Below are 18797 nucleotides of genomic sequence, written 5' to 3'. Positions count from 1 at the left end.
TAATGGCATGGTAGTCAGAGAACATGGTGTCTATCATTCTTATCCTATGTGTATATATTTTAAAAGTTCCTAGGTGCTTGAGAATAAGTACTTCTTGTTATGGGCAGTATCCTATGTTAAATTCATTAATTCAACCTTCTAAACAATGTGTTGCTAAGATCTTCCCTATCTGGACAGATGTTTTTTTGTCTGCTTACCTAATTGTCAATAATCAAAAAATTATCTCCCATGGGTTTTCCTATTTTAGCATTTATTCTAAAATTTAAGGTGATTTTGTTAGAACAAATTTAAACTTTCAGGAATCTTTTTAGTGAATTGCATTTTTCATCCTCATGTAATCATTTTTTCTTTCTCCAATAATGATTTTTTTATCAATCTGCTTTATCATTAATATAGCTACTCATCTGGGAGATTCAAGGATTTTAATAATTTCCTTGTTTTTTCTTCCATCTTTTTCCTTTCAACCTTTCTGTGTGTTTCTATGTTATGTTCAGGATGTAGTTAGACTTTTTAAAAGTAAAAATCAACAGTCTTTGTCTTTGAACTGATGAATTCAGTCCCTTTTTAATCATTGTGATATTGAAATATTTGAACTTGTTTCCCTGCTCCCATTCTTTCCAAGTCTTTTTGAATTGCCTGAGTTTTTTGTTAAATGTTTTAATTCCATTTTTTTCCTACACTGTTTGAAATTATAAATTTTTCCTATTTCTTTAGTGTTTCCTCTTGAAATTTATTATGCATAGTTGAATGATAGCTGAATCCCCTTCTTCATCAATACAGAGACCTTAGGATACCCTTCTAACTTACATCCTATTGTGATTCATTGTTTTAATTTTAGTCTTTAAAAAATACTCTACTATTGATTAGTATATTTTATTTGCTTATATGATTAGCATTTATTTGTTCAACCATTTCTTCCTTTGATCTTGCAGCTCTCTAGAGTAACTTTCCTTTTTCTCATTGTCTTGGATCTTGTTATTTACCCTTTTTCAAAGTTTCTGATAGTATATCTTGTTTTCCTGAATTCTTTTAATACTTTTTTTGTTTATAAATACCATTGTTTTATTCTTAAAGTATAATTTTGTTGAGTATATCTTTGTAGATTGATAATTATTTTCCCTCAAAATTTTGAAGAGGTCCCAGTGTATTCTGTTTCCACTTTTTACATTGGGAAGTTTGTGGTTTAATTCTGATTCCTATTTATCTCACCAAATGAAGGGTCTTTAAGATTCATTAGGTCTTTTTAGATTTGTTGCTAGATTTTCATTCAATATTGGGGGTATTTGCCATGTGATATTTTTCTTTACTGTATATAAAATTAAAAAAATAGGACTGGGGATATATAGCTCAGTTGGTAGAGTGCTTGCAAGGCCCTGGGTTCAGTCCCCAGCACTGCATGCATGCATAAATAAATAAATAAAATAAATTAAAAAATAGTGACACAGTTTTGGTGGGAGGGTTTTTTTTTGTTTTGTTTTGTTTTTTTGTCTTTTCGTTTTTCAAATTAAAAACTTTTGTTTTTAATTACAATGGTTTTTCTCTTTTGTTTTTTAGTTGCCTTTCCCCATCTTACTGGTTCTGCTCCTTCATGGCCTAGTCTTGTGGACACCACCAAGCAATGGGACTATTATGCAAGAAGAGAAAAAGACCGAGATAGAGAAAGAGACAGAGACAGAGAGCGAGATCGTGATCGGGACAGAGAACGAGAACGCACCAGAGAGAGAGAGAGGGAGCGTGATCACAGTCCTACACCAAGTGTTTTCAACAGGTTCGTTGGGTGTGCCTGAGTTTGTTCATGCATGTTTCATTTAAACTTTCAAATTAATATATGAGGTAAAGAATGAATTCCATTTAACTTGGAGAAGGGATGCTTGAAAAGTTCTTAAGAATAAGCCATTTTGAAAATCATGTCTGTTTCATTCTTAGAGGCTTCCCATTACCTAGATCAATAATCTTCAAATTTATTTGTTCACTTATCCCTTAAAAGAGTTTCATACCTCCTTGCGAATTTAGATCTTACCATCTGAAATTTTAGTTTAAATAGTTGACAGTATAGATATAATTTCCAGTGTATTATAAATGTTAATATTTAAAAATAAAAGTGTCACTCTTTTTTAAATATGTCCAGTGGATTAAAAATATTGTGGTTTTGCCAAACACTGTCATCCTTTTGGGGGGGGGGGGGGGGCTGGAGATTGAACCTAGGGACTTGTGCATGCAAGGCAAGCACTCTACCAACTGAGCTATATCCCCAGCCCAGCATCCATTTTTTAAAATGAATAAGTAGATTTTCCTTAATAATTGGAAATTTACCGTGGTAGTTTTTTTTTTTTTTTTTTTTAATTGTGCTTGAATTTTCACTTCTGTGACATTTTTCCAAAGAATGTTTAGTCTTGAAAAGTTTTAAATTGATTATCCTATCTTTTCTGCAGTACATGTGTGTAAATTAAAATGTTTAAAGAAACTTAATGACCTGAGTATCTTACCCGAGTATCTGAAATGGTTTTTCAAAAATTTATCCTGATTTTAATTATCACGTTTTTATAAATAAATATAATGAAAATATGTCCCATAAGTGTGATGTAAGAACTTTTCCTCATCCCCAATTAATATATGTATACATGGATGAATATTATTATTGTTAGTGAATAAATGGTCTTTCATTAGGTAACTTCTTTTGATATATAGAGGTAAGCACTGAGAAGTCTTGTTTACATATATTAGGCTCAATCTATTTCAGTGTGACCTCATCTGAACTTGATTATCTGGGCAAATACCCCTTTTCTAAATAATATCATATTCACAGATAACCAGGGATTAGGATTTGAACATATTTTTCTAGGGGTTGCAGTTCAACCCCATGCTTGGTAACTAAAGTCTTTTGATTTCTCAGTTTCTTTTAAGAACACCAAAAGTGGCAAGACTTATTAAAAACTACCAGTTATACTTGTTACTCTTTCATATACTTGTTACCCTTTGAGACGATGTAACTTGTTTAACTTAGAAAAGGTTGGGAAAACCAAAGTACTACTAATTTCAGTATATAATTGCTAAAATATTGTTAAAAAGGAAAGCAGTGGTATATGTGTTAAAGATTTATTTTCATGCAGACCTTGGAACTGCACATTTTCCTCATTCCATTTATGGAAAAGGGCTGTCATGCAGCTTAATTGGCAATAGACATTTCTCACTGTCAAGCCAGACAACCAGTTCACAATTTCTGTTAGAACAAAGTCTGGTGTCGTTTTTCTGTTCAGATAAATGAGTTAATCTGTGTTCTGAACACAGTTGTCACAGAGCCCAAAATAAGCTGAGTTACCAACACTTATTTTGCTTTGCTTTGCTTTCCTGAGACTATCATCCATAAGGATTTTTTCTTAATTTGTGTAGAGGAAATTATTATGACTTGCTTCACTACTCTACATTGTATATGAATTTAACTCAGGACATAAGCCAAAATACTCCATTTTTGTACTACTTTGTCATTGACAGGAAGAGCCAAAGTCCTATGAAAGTTTTATGATTCCTTAAACAACATAGTTCTTACTGAGGCTGATTTTTTAAGCCATGGTGGTTTCTGTATCCTGTTCCAGTGTATAATGGTAAAATTGGTGAAAGAAATATCTTTCTTTTCTAACAGGAGAAGATGGTAATAGAGAAGTGGTTAATATCTTTAGGCAATTCTGATTTAGGAAGGAATAAATACTGACAGTAAGGATCTAGAAATTGATTTTCTAAAATTTTTTTTGCCATCGAAAATAATTCACATGCTGATGGGGTAGTACTACCATATTCCACTGGTCTAAAGAATAAATGTTGAAATTCTTTTTTAGGATACACACATCACTTTATAATCTGACCTCAGTGCATCCTTGTATGTTCTAACTCAAATTCTCTCACAAGACAATACATTGTTTCTAGCTATACTTTATGAAGTTCCTTTCTTTTAAGCCTCACAAGCTTCTTTCTCTTCAAATAGGTCATGCCTTTTATCTTCTCTGTGTTGCATTGAACTTTAAAGAACTTCACATGTTCCCTATGAACTTTATTTTCTTTAAAACATGCCTTTTGTTAAGGCCCCTTTAAGGGCATTAACCACCATTCTGTCCTAAGCACTGTGTATATTAATGCCTGGCACATAGTGAATGTAAGTGAATAAATGTCTTACAATATAATACAGTAGAGAAAGAAAAATTTTTTAAAAATTGTTTTACCTAGACAAATTTTGAAATGAATGAATTATCAGCCATTGTCACACTCAAAGCATTAATTTGTCGTTTTTCTTACTAACATACCAGTGTAAAATGAAGTAAGTGAAAGATAACTTTTTCATACTCTTTTTATGGATAAGATAAATATAAAATATTGAGGTATATAAATTTTAATTTTGGATAAAACAAAGCAATTTATCAATTCAGGGTGTAAGTTTATGCCAAATTTAGGCAGTATTTGTTCTTACTAGATGTGTTTATATAATCATACACTTCTCCATCCAAAAAGATCCTTAGAGATGATCTAGTCTGTCTCAACTTGACAGACAAGGTAACGGAAGCATAGAGAAATAGATATAATAGTAGAACTTACTGTCTACTAGAGAGGTGGGTTGAAATATTTAAAATCCTTACAGTATTAAAATAAGGTAGTTAAAAACTTCTGTAATTTTTCATTACCCTTTTTCTCTCTTTTCATTTCATTTTTAAAAAATATAATTCATTCTTTCATTCATGTAACTGACATTTTGAGTCCCTGTTCTAAGCTCAAAGCAGTACCATGTGCCAAAGATACAGAAATAGTCATACATTATCCTTAAAAATAATGCTTAATGTAAAACTGACTAGGACTGGTTGTTAGCTTAAAAGTTTACCTAAAAAGAATGTTCAAAAAAGAACTGAAAAGGAATTATTAATCTCTTTTCTTTCCTTTGACTCCTGATAACAATCTGACTTACACATTGTAGCCACTTGAAATTTTATTGACCAAATAAGTAAATAATGAATAATGATGAGTGTGTGTGTGTGTGTGTGTGTGTGTGTGTGCGTGTGTGTGTGCGCATGTGCACGTGCACATGCATGTGTGCCTGCTTTTTTGTTCATGTGGTGGGACGTAATGTTGGTTTTAGTCACTTGAGAGTATGATTCTCTTAAGGTCAAGCGCATTGCTTTCCAGAAAGCTGAGTCATTTCTAATAAGTTTGAACAAACATATTTGAGAAGCAGTTTTACCTCTAAAATTATATGTTCAAAAGTAAGGAACTTAGTGCAAAAACTTAACAGGAAAGAATATTGAAATGAATTGCATTGGTAGAACTTATGTATTTTTTTTGCATAAATACACAGAATTTTTTGAAGATTTTGAGAATAAGTTATTTGACTTTTTGATTTCAAATATACACTTTTTTGTTTTTTTTCAAAACTTGCATTAATAATAGTCAAATCATGTTTGAGTTTTAAGTTGCTGAGCCGTAGGGAATTAGGAGTCAGTGTTTACCTAAATTTGACTAAAAGTTTAAGGCCAGAAAGGCGAAAGGCAGGGGAATTTTGTACATTCTGAATCATTGTAGGTAAAAAATTACCCTCTGCAAAATCCAAGGTATATTAAAGTAAAAGCTATTTGTTTCTGAAGATTGACAGAAATATCTAAAATGCATTGTGGTATGTAGTATGTGTTGCATTGCAAATTACAGGGTCATTGTTTTGAAACTTATAGACCAGTTTTGACATCTGTTTTTTAGGCAGCTTAATTGTGGGCCAGAAAGGATGTTTAAAATGGCTGTAATGATTTCCAGGCCCAGAGAAATCTTCGTGCTGTAGCCCCTTATCAGAAAAAGGGATGAAAGTGGGAGGGTCTTCATATTTTACCTATAGGACCAAATCCCCACCATCTATTGTGAGGTTCCCATCATAGAGCTGCCTTCATAATCTAAAGACGGTAAAGCTAACTAACAAGAGTTGGTTTTAGGGTAGGAGGGAAAAGAGATGGTTACAAATGACAAATCATGAGATAACTGACCTTAATTGTTTTTTATAAATCTAGTTGGAATCATTACAAAAACAGCCTTATTAAGTTCATTGGCTGTGGTGCTAGTTTTTCTGTTTCAGAGATGAGCAATTATTACAGGGTCAGTAACATTTATTTAAAAAAAAAAGAATCTTCTGAAAAATTAACCATTAAATTTACTAATGACTCCCATTTATTGATTGCCTACTCTTATACCAAGCACTTTGTTGTTAAATGTGCAGATATTCTGAAAATGATTATTACCAATTTTACAGATGAGAAAAACCAAGGTTTTAGAGAGTTTAAGTTACAGCCTGGGTCACTCATTTAGTAAGTGCCAGTCAGGATGTGATCTGGGTGTACTCTGCCATACCCTTCCCTCTACTCTTCCCTACCTTCATGGCATGTTGCCTTTTAGTTGACATGTTTCCACCTTCCAAGTACAAAGTACATATTTATCCTTAGGAAAAAATAGATGCATGTATGTATGTACATAGGCGTATGTGTATAATGTACATTTTCTGTGGTTTTTATAAAACATTTAAAAAATATATTCCAAATAATTTGGTAGCAGTATGCTTTCGCATTAAACACATCATTACTTTGCTGGGAGAACCCAGATGACTTGTTCTTTTATACGGCTTATGCTTTGACCTGATTTTATTACACCTACTCAGATTCTTGAATATTGCAGTGCTTCATGCAGATTAATAGTTCGTATTAAACATATTTCTACAAACCAAAACTCTTTAACACGGTGTTCTAAAAGACACATTTACTGGAAAGATTGGTGGAGTAGAGGAATGGGGTTGAAGGGGAGGGAGGAGGGATGGGATAAGGGAAGAACAGTGGAATGAATCTTACCTAACTTTGCTCTGTACATATTTGAATGTACCACAGTGAATCTCACCATTCTGTGTATCCACAAGACACTTTTTAAAGTGTAAGTAAATAGCAAAAAAATGAGTAGAGGGAAGGGAACAGGGCAAGGGAGAAAGGGAGGGAAAGGGGAAGTACTGGGGACTGAATTAGGACAAATTATATTTCATGCTTTTATAAGTATGTCAAAATGAATCCCAATGTTTTGTATAACTAAAATGAACCAATAAAAGTTTTAAAAACATAAATTTATTTAATGTGAGAGAATTTACTGGTATTATGTTGTAGAAAGTTATGATTTCTGTGCCATCCTCCCCCAATACTTCAAGGATAAGAGAAAGATGGAGAGATGAATGTCAGTTAAAAGACATGAAAGGAGCGACAAATCTGGGGAGGAAAAGAAAAACCACTCTCTTAACTCCCGCCATCAGTTCCAGTTTCCAGTTTGTGAATTTTATTCAAAATTAAAAAAAAAAAAAAATTTGAAGCTGTGCTGTAGTTTACACTTATGTAGTTGGCATTATTAGTCATGTGCACCCCAACTCCCAGAGTTATAGTATGAAATAATGGGATGTCAGAGTGCAGGTATTTCCAGTCTTCGTGCATTCTCTATGGGTGTTATAGAAGTTGGTTTGATGTCTCTGTTTTTCATATTTGTACTTCCCCACGAGTTGAATGTACTTTAAATAATTGATAAGCCAAAGTTTTAAGATCTCCTTTCTATCATGTAGCCATAGTGAACCATATATTTTTAGAATCTTCGTTGTGTGTCCAAGACTTTACAAATAATGTAGGAATTTTTATTGGAAACCTGATATATACAAATATGCTTTTAATTCTAAAAGGAGCAAAAGAAAATAAAGCTTGCTGATTAAAATTTAAAGGAGTTACAGTTCCCATTTTTTAAATAAATATAGTCATGAAGAATATATAGTCCCAGTGTTAAGAAAACTTGTTTGCATTTCTGTTGCAGTGATGAAGAGCGATACAGATACAGGGAATATGCAGAAAGAGGCTATGAGCGTCACAGAGCAAGTCGAGAGAAAGAAGAACGACATAGAGAAAGACGACACAGAGAGAAAGAAGAAACACGACACAAGTCATCTCGCAGGTAGTGAATTACTTTGAAGCCTAGATACAAACTGATTTGACTTCAAAAAGTAAAAGCAGACATTTCCAAATATCCAGTAGAATATATGTTTCTATTTGGAAGATTCAGAATAATCTGTTGAAATACTTGTTTCCTCATGAGCTTCAACAAAGATTTTTAAATCTTAGTAAGACTACATTTAGTAACCAAAATCCATAATGCCCATGCAATAAAAAATTACCATGAGAGCTTTTGGTTTATTACATTATCTCATTTGGAGAGAGGAATTTTTGGTTTATGAAACAATCCTTAATAGTAAGTATAATTAAACAAAACAATGTTTGCTTTAAAGAAAAAATTCAGGACTTGTAGTTAAAAAAAAATCATTTTAATACTATCATTTGCTGAAAATTGACCCTATAACATTGTACTTCCATTTTGATAAAGTGCTTTCATTCCCAATTTCTATTTAGTCTTTCAGAATAAAGTAAATGGGCCTAAGAATCTGAGAAATTACTGGTAAAAATGACCCTATAATGTATTCTCTGCATGAAAGTCTCATAAAAACTGATTTCTCTGCAAAATGTGTTTAAGAGTAAAAGAAGGGGTTAAATTATCTTAAACTGAGTTCGGTCTTAAGAATTTACTAAAATGGGTTTTTTTTTTTTTTTTTTTTTTTGGTCACTGCTTGTGTATTCAAACATTTTAAATCACAATAAACTTTTCTTTTTCTTTAGTAATAGTAGACGTCGCCATGAAAGTGAAGAAGGAGACAGTCACAGGAGACACAAGCACAAAAAATCTAAAAGAAGCAAAGAAGGAAAAGAGGCTGGTAGTGAGCCTGCCCCTGAACAGGAGAGCACTGAAGCTGCACCTGCGGAGTAGGCGCATTTTTCGTCTCTTGTGTATATTAGTACCAGAAATAGAAACTATAAATCTTGTTATTTTTCTGGATAATGTTTAAGAAATTTACCTTTAATCTTGTTCTGTTAGTATGGAAAGTTAACTTTTTTTCCCAAAATAAAAGAGTGAATTTTTCATGTTAAGTTAAAAATCTTTGTCTTGTAATATTTAAAAAAAATAAATAAAAGACAGCAATGACTTTATATTGAATGAGTCACTTAGCAGGGGATTTAAAGAGCTTTCTTTAGCTGTGCACATACACAGTAGCTAAGGCTGGTCCCACCTTGGCCACAGGCTTCTTATAAATCCACCACTATAGTCTCATTAGAGGTTGCACTGCAAAAGGCATCAAAAGGCCCCTCTGAGTCTTTAACATACTGCTGTGGCAGTCCAGCTTAAGCATACTAAAAGAACTTGTACACATTTTTTTATATCATAATTTTTGATAACAAGTTTTCAGTGTTATAAATTTGTGTCCATGGTAAAACTAAATGGGATACTTTTATATCCAAATTAATAAAATCTAGAAGGCATTTGGGTGACATGTAAAGTAACTTTTTCTCTGTAGTTTTTAGCAGGCACATGTATAGACACTCTTCACTGTGACACAAAGTTGAATTGCCTCATGGTCAGCTCTGAGCCAGGTTCTAGCTGTTTCACCTTTCTTGAGGTGTTTTCCAAGACTTATTGGTAAAGTAGCATGTGGAGTTTTTTATACCATTACTAATTATATTGTGAATAAAAACAATCTTCATGTGGGAGATTTAGATTAGTCATTTCTTGTTAAAACTAAGAAAACAAAAAGTTTATAACTGAGCATTTAGGGATAACCATAAAAGTTATGTCAATTGTAGTAACAACTTGGTGTTTCAAGAATGAATTACTAGAATCTTTTAAATGCTGATAATGAAAGTAAACAATATAATCACATAGAAATACGACTATAATTTTTGAAAAATATTTTATTTCTCATTTGATGAAATAAATGTTTCTCAGCAATGCATTTTTTTAAAAAAATCCTCTGGCTTTTAAATTAAAAATCCCCATATGTACGCTGGTATATAAGTATATACCAGATTTTTTATTTAAATCACTGATTTGAATTCAGTGGGTCATATAAACCATTTTAGTTGGACTTCTTAATTGAATGTAAAAATAGAAACTTAAAGTGGTAATGAGAAATCTTTCACACTGAATAAAAACTATTAATAGTTTTTATTTTGAGAATATTCTCTGAGGTGTAACTGGCTTTCATTAGATCATACTTTTCTTGACATTTTTACAATGTATTCTTTAAATATAAAAATTGATAAATATATTGTTTCAACTTAGCCTATTTGTGATTTTTGTTTTTCTGAGGCCCATCATTGATTTTATAAAAAAGTGCCAGGCCAAGAAACAATAGTGAGGGTAATTCTTCCTTTAAGTTCTTTCAGCATCCTTGCCAAGCAAGCATGTATCATGCCTGATGTACTTCTACCATTGACAGCAAGAAGAATATCACCACATCTAAAACAAAACAAAATAAGATAACATTATTAATATTTTAGTCCATTGCTAAAGTTGTTTTTGTTTGTCCTAGTTTTTGCTACATTTTAATTACATATTACTTCTAAATTGAGGATTTTCCCCCTCCTCTCTTAAATTCTCCAAACTCTATTCATTCAGCTGTGTTAGACGGGATGCTAAAAGTATAGGAAGTTGCAGTACTGGGACCAAGAGGGGTGTGTAATTTTGGATTTCTGAGAAGTTAAATGCAACACAATGTTTAATTTCTTATGCCCTCCCCCACAAAAAGTACAGTACCTACATACTTTGTTTCAAATGGGGCCAAACTTTTGCATGTAGAAAACAAAATATTTGAATAAGTTTTTGTTAAGTAGTGGTTATTACCTAATTCTTCCATCATTGTATGCTGGTGTTCCTTCAACAATGGATTTGATAAAAAAAGGTTTGTTTCCATTGTATTCTTCATAACCTCCTACAATGCAGAAGCCCAGGCTTCCAGCTGTGTTTCTTCGTAATACAACATCTTTACAGTTATATAAGTACCTGAAATAGAATGTAATCAGTGTATCTGCACAGTTAAAAGTTTTAACTGTTAAAAATTATTGTGATTTCATCTCTCATTCCTTTTATTGGCTTTTTTTAAGGCCAAGTAGCACTGGAGAGGCCCCATTCAAATTCTGTCATAGCTCAGTCACCTTCATGCTGTAAGCCAGCTTTTTAAATTGATCTGTTTTCCATAGCTGAAGGCCCTTAAAAAAATGACATCACCTATTGCGTTCAGTTTTTATGTCTTCTGGGAAAGATAATCATAAGCCTGACAAGTTTGTGCATTAGCAAAAAGTTGAGTATGCCTGAACCCTTATTGATAAAATGAAACATTCTTGTGGATATCTTAATTTTATCTACTTGTGGATATAAATTTTTAATGAAGGCAAAAATTCTTTGAATAAACAATGATTATCAATGAAGAAAATTTTAAACCTAAGCTAATTAATGAAGTTGTGGAATTTTCTTGATCTTTGAAAAATACTAGTTTATACTAATTTAAGCTCCGAAGCATGCAGGCATGAAATGAAATTGAGGCACATTTAAAGATTGTAAGAACAAATCATATTGAAGGAAAAACAACCTGACATAATCTGAATTAGAAGTTATAAAAGGAATGGGAGAAGGAAAGACCACACCTCTTCTGTAAATGAATAGAATCCTCAAAATAGAAAATGAAATTAAAGAGAATCTTTTGCTATTCAGTGGTCATCAGATCAGTGTTCACATAGGTGCTGGCCAGGTGCAAACTGTTCCAGTTACCATAGAGACAGAGGTGTATCAGGAGCTAGAGTTTACTCTGAAACTCCCCTTGTCTACCTTGTGTAGCTGTAGTTCCAGAACTGGTCTGACAGGAAATTAGCATTTTCATTTTGATAAAAATCAAGATATGACTGTTTTGTTTTAAACTGTACCTTAAAATATTCATTAACTGCTTTTTGACAACCAATAAAAAGTCTCTTGTGAAATATTTAGTGACTGCTCATTACATGTGCTACTGACTTTGTCAATGTAACATGACACTTCATGATATTGCTTTCAGAGGCTTTGGGGTTTGTTTGGATACCTTTAGAATGCTAAAATTCAACACCATACCCAGTTTTGATTTGTATCCATTGTCTTACAACATTTACAATAATTCATTTTTCTTCATCAAGATGATTGCAAAAAGTATGAATGAATTTCATATAGTGAGAAAGATACCTTATATTTCTGTTGCATAATGGTCAATGCTCAGTACAAAGCAGGTAATTGCCTGTTCCCCAAACCACTAGCATTATACTCTCACCTGGGAGGTTGTGTGTGTAATTTTTGGGAGAAAGCAAGCTCAGAAGCATGCAGGCATGAAGTGAATGGAAGTTAAGGCATACTTAAAGATTTTAAGGATAATTCATATTGAAGGAAAAACAAACGGATGATTCCAAAAAACCTTGGATGATGCTTTTCAAAAGTCATGAACTAGTATTTGTCTTAACATTTCCCAGTTGTGATTCTTTAAAATATATAAATGGGTGCATAGAGCACTATTGAAACTAGAATGTTTCTCATTCTTTTGATTGCTGCTTGTGATTGGTTTGGTTTTTGTTTGTTTTTTCATTAAGTATTTCCTGGGAACTTAACTAACCTGTAATACTTTATTTCACACAAAAAAACTATAAACAACCATCTGAAACTTACATGTTCTAGTGTAAAAATTTTTAACACACTTAATAAAGTGTGTTTATTTTCCTAGACTTATTACAAAGCAGGTATCTTCTTGGGTCATCTTTGGGATGTTTGATATTTGGAATTGCCCTTCTCTAGAGACTGGGAGCATATTGGTGAATGAAACAGACTATTGCAGCATCTATCCAAGTACATACCAGTGTTACAAGTTTTGTTGTATTTACAGGGTTTTCTTTTGTGTTGTCTAGTACTTAACCTTTGTTGTAGCAGCAAGAGCTCAGAATGTTAAGCCTTTTCAAGGTCAGGCCTTAGTTGGTACTTAATGGGCGTTGTTTTCTTATTTCGCATTATTTCACTTCCCAGTGGAAAACCTGGCAGCAGCTGTTTGTTTTTTTTTAAATATATATACATATATATGTGTGTGTGTGTGTGTGTGTGTATTGTGGATGAGCCTTTATTTTTATGTGGTGCTGAGAATTGAATCCAGTGCCTCACACATGCTAGGCAAGTGCTCTACCACGGAGCCACGCCCCAGCCCTCTGGCAGCTGTTTTTGATCAGTGGTCTTTGGGATTAAGTGACTTAAATCATCTGAGTATAAATGTGAACTTTTTTCCTATTCTGAACTCATTCGCTAAATTTAGGCTTAAGACGTGGCATAGTATGAGGAATAACAAGATCTTTGATCATTCTTTCCCAGTGAGAAAATATGGTCACCTCAAATATAAATTCAGCTCTACTGAATAAATTGAATATGGGGAAGTGTTAAGTTGCTCAGGAAGCCAAGGTTTTTATAAATTTTCACTGTATCCTCTTAGTACCAATTTATTCAGTAAACCACTTGAAGAATACTGCTTGGCCTGGGTAATACTTATTGCTCAGTCTGGGGAATACTAAGAAAACTGGCTAGCCTCTTAAGAACACACTGGTTAGCATTAGAAAACAAAGTCCATTAACCAAAGCTTATTGTAAGATCAGTGTATTTGTCACTAGTTTGAATTTTAAAACTTTTCTCATGGGGTTAGAATAGCAGAAGTTGGAGTGAGAGTGAATGAAGGATATTTGGAGCTTGTCCTGAGTGCAGAAAATTGAATCCATAACCAGTATTTGTCCTTTAACAAAAGGGTTGCCTTGTAATTTTTCTAGCCCTGATTATTCAGAAAGGTTTTAACTTTTTAGCTCAAATTTGCAGGTAACCATTACTGTTAACTCAGTGAATTCAAGTGTGCAGTACAGAGCTTTCTATTATGATTAATTTACCCCAGCTTCTGAAACAGCTACGCCTCAGCCAGTGGTGAAGGACCACCTTTTTTTTTTTAATTTCTAGTTTATTGAAGATGAGTATAATGAAAAGTAATAGCTCATATTTTTATTATATTCAAATATAAAACTTGGAAGGAATCTGAATGAATTACAAAAACAGTGGTTCACTTAAAGTGTTTATAGATATACACATGAAGTCTCAAGTTTTCAGATCTGAATGTTTCAATGAAATTGACACAGGTGCACTAAAATAGGTTGGAAATAATCTAGAGCTTATATGTTAATATAGTATTGTTAGATGCTATTCTTAGACATACATGACAGTACAGTGTATTTTGACATAATGTACATACATGGAGTATAATTTACTCTAATTAGGATCCCATTCTGGTATATGCTATATTTTACGTTTTTATAGGTGTTCCCCATGTGGGACAATGGGACAGAAAAGGTCAATGTATACAATCATTGTTACAACTTTTTGTTAAGTCAGTTACTTTCCAAAAGTTTTGAGAGAGATAGTACCCATATTGAATGCCTGTGTTCACATCTGGAACAAATATGTACAGCATTTTATGTGAGGTTACCTAATAACTAGGCAACCATCTTGAGGATGGTGCTATTTGCAGTAGATAAAGGATATTCAAACTATTTTTTTACTACTATGGTAGAAAAACAAATCTCAGATACATTCATGAGAACAAGAAAAAAATCTAAAGTAATTTTAGTAAAATTGGATTTTAAAGTTGGAAAGCAGGTGAAAATTTAACTTCAGAATTCATCTTTATCCAATGCTAGTTGTTATAACAGTTTATTTTAAAAAGTTAGTTTTATCTCATTGTGAATTCTAGATCCATGAATTTCCTTTGTGTTGGTTTTCTGAAAATCTATAATTATCAAATCCATAAGATGTTTGGTAATAACTTTTTGCAGATGTGCAATATTAGAACTTACCTTGCCACCTCACTGATAATTGCTATTAAATTACATCATGACAATTTATGGAAACTAAGATTCTAAGCTCTTTTCATTTTCCCCTTTGATCTTACTGGCCATTTAAAACTATCTTGAATTTCTTCCTTGCAGGAAATATTGAGCTCAGTAAAAATACCAAAGATAATCTGGCAAATAATAACGTTTGACTATCCAGTTTACATCTTTAAAAGGTGGGACTAAACTGACTTCCTAGCTTGCAGAAAAGAAAAAAAAATACTCAATCTCTCGTCTAAACGTTTTTGAAAGAACTTTTCTTTATAACCCTCTTTTTCAAAATGTGATAACTGTTCTTTATGATTAGTTTCCTTATTTCATAATAAAGAGTAAACTAGAATCTAATGCATTATTAGCCTTTACAGAGCTCACAGTTGTTACCATATCCCTGAGCACATTGTTCAGTTCAGCTGACATCTTTTCTCATAGCAGATTTTCTCAAAGGAAGCATTGTATCAAGTTGCATTCATTCAGGTGCAGGTTCTTTAATCTGGGTAAGGACTACAGAAAGTTTGCCAATCAAAGCATTTGCACCAGCAAAACATACTCCTACCTCAAATGTAATCATCCAGTTTGCTGACAAAAATAAACCTTTGATAGTGTTGTATGGTTCAGTTAGTTGTGTTTGTTGCCAAAGAACTTAAAAAAGAATTTTCATGTCACAATCATGTTTAAATTGTACATCTATCTACTAAAAGATTTGCCACCATAGTAATACCTATGCACCAATTAAGTTTAAATGAAACATATGTTGCTGGCTTTATTTTTCTATAAGTTGGTTTTTCCTATCATTAGCCCCAGAAAATGCTCTTTTTTTTTTTTTTTTTTTTTTGACCACAGACTCACCCACTGTTTCCAAGCAAACTCTAGTCTTCACAGATTCCTCAACAATGTATTATATTTATTTAAGCCTAGTAACTCAACATACTACTTCATTAAGGAAGTCTATGAAGTATTGTCTGTAGTATCTGCTCCTCCTCACTGGTACTAGGGGATTGAATCCAGGGCCTCACACATACTCGGCAAGTGCTATACCACTGAGCTGCACCCCAGTCCCTGATCCTGACTTTAATTTAATACTTTTTCTTTCAAAATTTATTTTGGTTTTGAACTTATTTTGTGTATAAGTGGCATTTATTTATTTCATTGCTTCATCAGCCAACACTTCTTTGTAAGTGGTTTCGCCATGTTGCTAACGATCTCAGGTACAAAATTAAAGTTCCATAGATAAGTAAAAGCAGTATTAATTTTGCCTTTATTAAAAAAAAACTTGAATCATTTGAAATCACTTCTTTTACCATTTATTTTCAGAAAAGGTATGCCTTGTCTTAACAAAAATCCAGTGAAATATGATTCACAATAAATAGGAAATTTATTTCCCTAATCTGGCTCATAATATTAAAACTTTTAAAACATCTTTGATTTTTAAAAAAATTCAATGATTGCAAAATTAGAATCATCATCTCACAGATTTTTGTAAGATTTTGGTAACAACTGAAAAAGTGATTTTAAAGGTGCTGTTGGTAGTATTGAAGGGTCCTGTTTTATATAACTAGTATGCCACTTGCACAAGTTAACTCACCAATCATGTTCAAGATGAGTTTGCTGATCATATGCCAGAATAATGTAGTCATGTCATTTGCTGTAAAGTTTCCAAATGACCTCAATTTCTGTTCTTATCACAGATCAATAATATAGTTTGTGTATCAGCACTGGTCTCATCCACTGCTCTAGATAGTTTTTGAAGATGTAAAATGCATAAGAAATATTACATGTTTCTTTAAAAAGTTATTTTTAAGGAAAATGTTAGGCTAAGATTCTGCCTACACAGGAGGATAAAATTTAAAATTCTTTGTTAAATTTTACTGTAGTATCTTTCCATCCTTATTTGTATCATTACCAGTAATGACTACCCCCAAATCTCCTTTCAAGTATTCCACTCTGACCCCCCCTCTGATCTTTCCAAGCTGTTTACTTAGTGCCCCATTCTAACATGTTTGACATTATTGTCTAGGTGGTGAAGGAAGGTCTCTAAAGAGGTGCCATTTAGTCCATCACCTGAACCCCAAGAAGCAGGTAGCCATGTAAAGCATGGCCGAGTATTTCAGGAAGGAAGAGCCTGAGAATTGAGCTTTAATCACTTAAAAAATTGAGCCAGTGCCCAAAGACATTATTCTTAAGTTAATCAGATTAATGAACTAGACATTATTACTTTATAAAATACTTTATAAAAAACGCATGGGAAACACTCAAACTAAACTCCAAAGTACAGACATGTAGTCCTTTTGGTTGTTGCTGGTCTGTGCCAGATCTGTTCTTATAAGCTTGTGTGTTAACTGATCTCCCTGTCTGAAATACACTGCCATGCTTCGCTGTTCCGTTGATGGACTATGTGGCATCCTGAAGCCTTTTCTTAACAGCCTAGACAAAAGTAGGAAACAGTCAGGATGCAATTAAATATCTGTTAAAATGGGTCACTAAGTAAATGATCTGGGAAGTTCTGATCCCCATCAGAGTGAAATGTTTGAAAGGAGATCTGGAGGTAGTCAGACAATAAGGTTGTGATAAAGACAGGACCATGATGCTGGAAACTACAAAAAATAAAGCAAGAAAGGATTCTAACATGCCCATTGAATTAATCCATCAGCGAGTCCTTGGTGATTCTGATGAGTTCAGTTTTGGGGCAAAAGTGGGAGAGAAGTTAGATGCATTGAGTTGAGTGAATGAAGACAGAAGTGGATTTATTTCACTTTTAAAGAACTTTTCCAGCTAGAAGAAAAGACAAAGCTGGAGGGTTATGAGATGTCTGGGATTACTAAACATGGTGAAGAACTTGAACATTTTGAACTGGTGAAAAAACAGCAAAGAGGAAGAGACTGAAATCCACAGAAAGAGATGATCTCTGAGAAGGCAGGAGGACAAAATCAGAGCACCACTGGTAGGAGAAGGGCTTCCTTTTTCACAGTTCCAGGATAGAAAAAGGGAAGCTGGATGAGGACTAGATTCAGCAGGAGGTATGACGACAGAAAGTTAGTCCAGGAGCAGGATGTTAGTTTGCAAAGTAGAAAGTGAATGTATCTGTTGGGAAGAAAAGGTCAGGTAGAGATGCTGGAGGTGTAAGTTGCACCAAATACTTGGGACATAGATGCCGAGGAGACCAAGAAGAGCTGACAAGAAAAACATTATAAGATACTTGCCAGCATTGTGGACCCACCGGAAGGTGGTGATCATGAATTTAAAGGGTGTCAGTTATTTGACGTTCACCCACAGTGTCCTGATACCTAACTGTAGGTTTGGAGAAAATGTATGCCATTAGCATTAGATAATTCTGAGGGTTGTGGTCTTACCAGGCAGATGGTCCAAAAGGGTACTGCATCAGAAAGTGGAAAATACTGATTAAAAAAAAAAAAAGATGATTGCAGTGAATGCCCACGTCTAAGTCCAATGGATATTTTCCTATTCTTTAATTGCTTGTTCCTTCTTGGTATCCTTCAAGGGTCCCCTTTCCCCAGTCCCCTACTCAATAGACCTCAGTATTCCCTCAGTCCTTACCCTATCCCATCTGCATATTGATCCTGGCCCAATCTATCTTTATCTTAGACTTTCCTCCAAAGTCTGGTCCCAAAGTGTGTGCCTTTCAGGGAGTCAGAAGATAAAAATAATTTTCATAATAATAGACATGATTTTCCTTTTTCACTCTGATTTTCTCATGAGCACACAAATGGTATTTTCCAGAGATCACATGGTGATACAGCAAGAGACTGAACACAGAAGAAAATAAAAAATTCCAGTTATCTATTACACCAAGCATTAGAGAGGTCTTCAAGTATCATAAAATAATGCCACTCTAATTTTTTAGAAAATATTTTTCTCATAAAAGTTGTTATTTATATTAACATGATATTTCATTTTAAATGATTTAAAATCTTCCTTAGACTAATTTGTAGGAAGGTAAAT

At 33.3% G+C, this 18797-nt stretch overlaps 2 protein-coding genes and 1 pseudogene across 28 annotated transcripts in view; 1 reads left to right on the top strand and 2 right to left on the bottom strand.

Moving 5' to 3' along the window:
• The window catches only part of FIP1L1 (factor interacting with PAPOLA and CPSF1), a 67579-nt gene extending 58508 nt beyond the window's left edge, over positions 1-9071 (top strand). For 16 of the 23 annotated variants that reach the window (XM_079154069.1, XM_079154051.1, XM_079154065.1 and 13 more), the window contains 3 exons: positions 1555-1768; positions 7849-7986; positions 8703-9071. In XM_079154069.1, the coding sequence (XP_079010195.1) occupies positions 1555-1768; positions 7849-7986; positions 8703-8850 (500 nt within the window). In that variant the 3' untranslated portion in view covers positions 8851-9071. The remainder of the gene's footprint in view (positions 1-1554; positions 1769-7848; positions 7987-8702) is intronic. The other 7 variants (XM_079154064.1, XM_079154058.1, XM_079154061.1 and 4 more) reach the window with 3 other exon arrangements.
• Positions 1-18797, bottom strand: part of LOC306669896 (DGAT1/2-independent enzyme synthesizing storage lipids-like) — a 497646-nt pseudogene that overhangs the window by 305965 nt on the left and 172884 nt on the right. The gene's annotated exons all lie outside the window — the stretch shown is intronic.
• LNX1 (ligand of numb-protein X 1) overlaps positions 10144-18797 on the bottom strand; it is a 159407-nt gene continuing 150753 nt past the window's right edge. For all 4 annotated transcript variants that reach the window (XM_079154035.1, XM_079154033.1, XM_079154034.1 and 1 more), the window contains 2 exons: positions 10762-10920; positions 10144-10377 (listed from right to left, as the gene is read on the bottom strand). In XM_079154035.1, the coding sequence (XP_079010161.1) occupies positions 10242-10377; positions 10762-10920 (295 nt within the window). In that variant the 3' untranslated portion in view covers positions 10144-10241. The remainder of the gene's footprint in view (positions 10378-10761; positions 10921-18797) is intronic.

This window comes from Sciurus vulgaris, assembly GCF_902686455.1.
Source record: "Sciurus vulgaris genome assembly, chromosome: 9".
In the NCBI taxonomy this organism is placed as follows: Eukaryota; Metazoa; Chordata; class Mammalia; order Rodentia; family Sciuridae; genus Sciurus; species Sciurus vulgaris.
The sequence above is the reverse complement of the archived record's forward strand: the minus strand, read 5'-3'. Positions and strand labels throughout refer to the sequence as shown.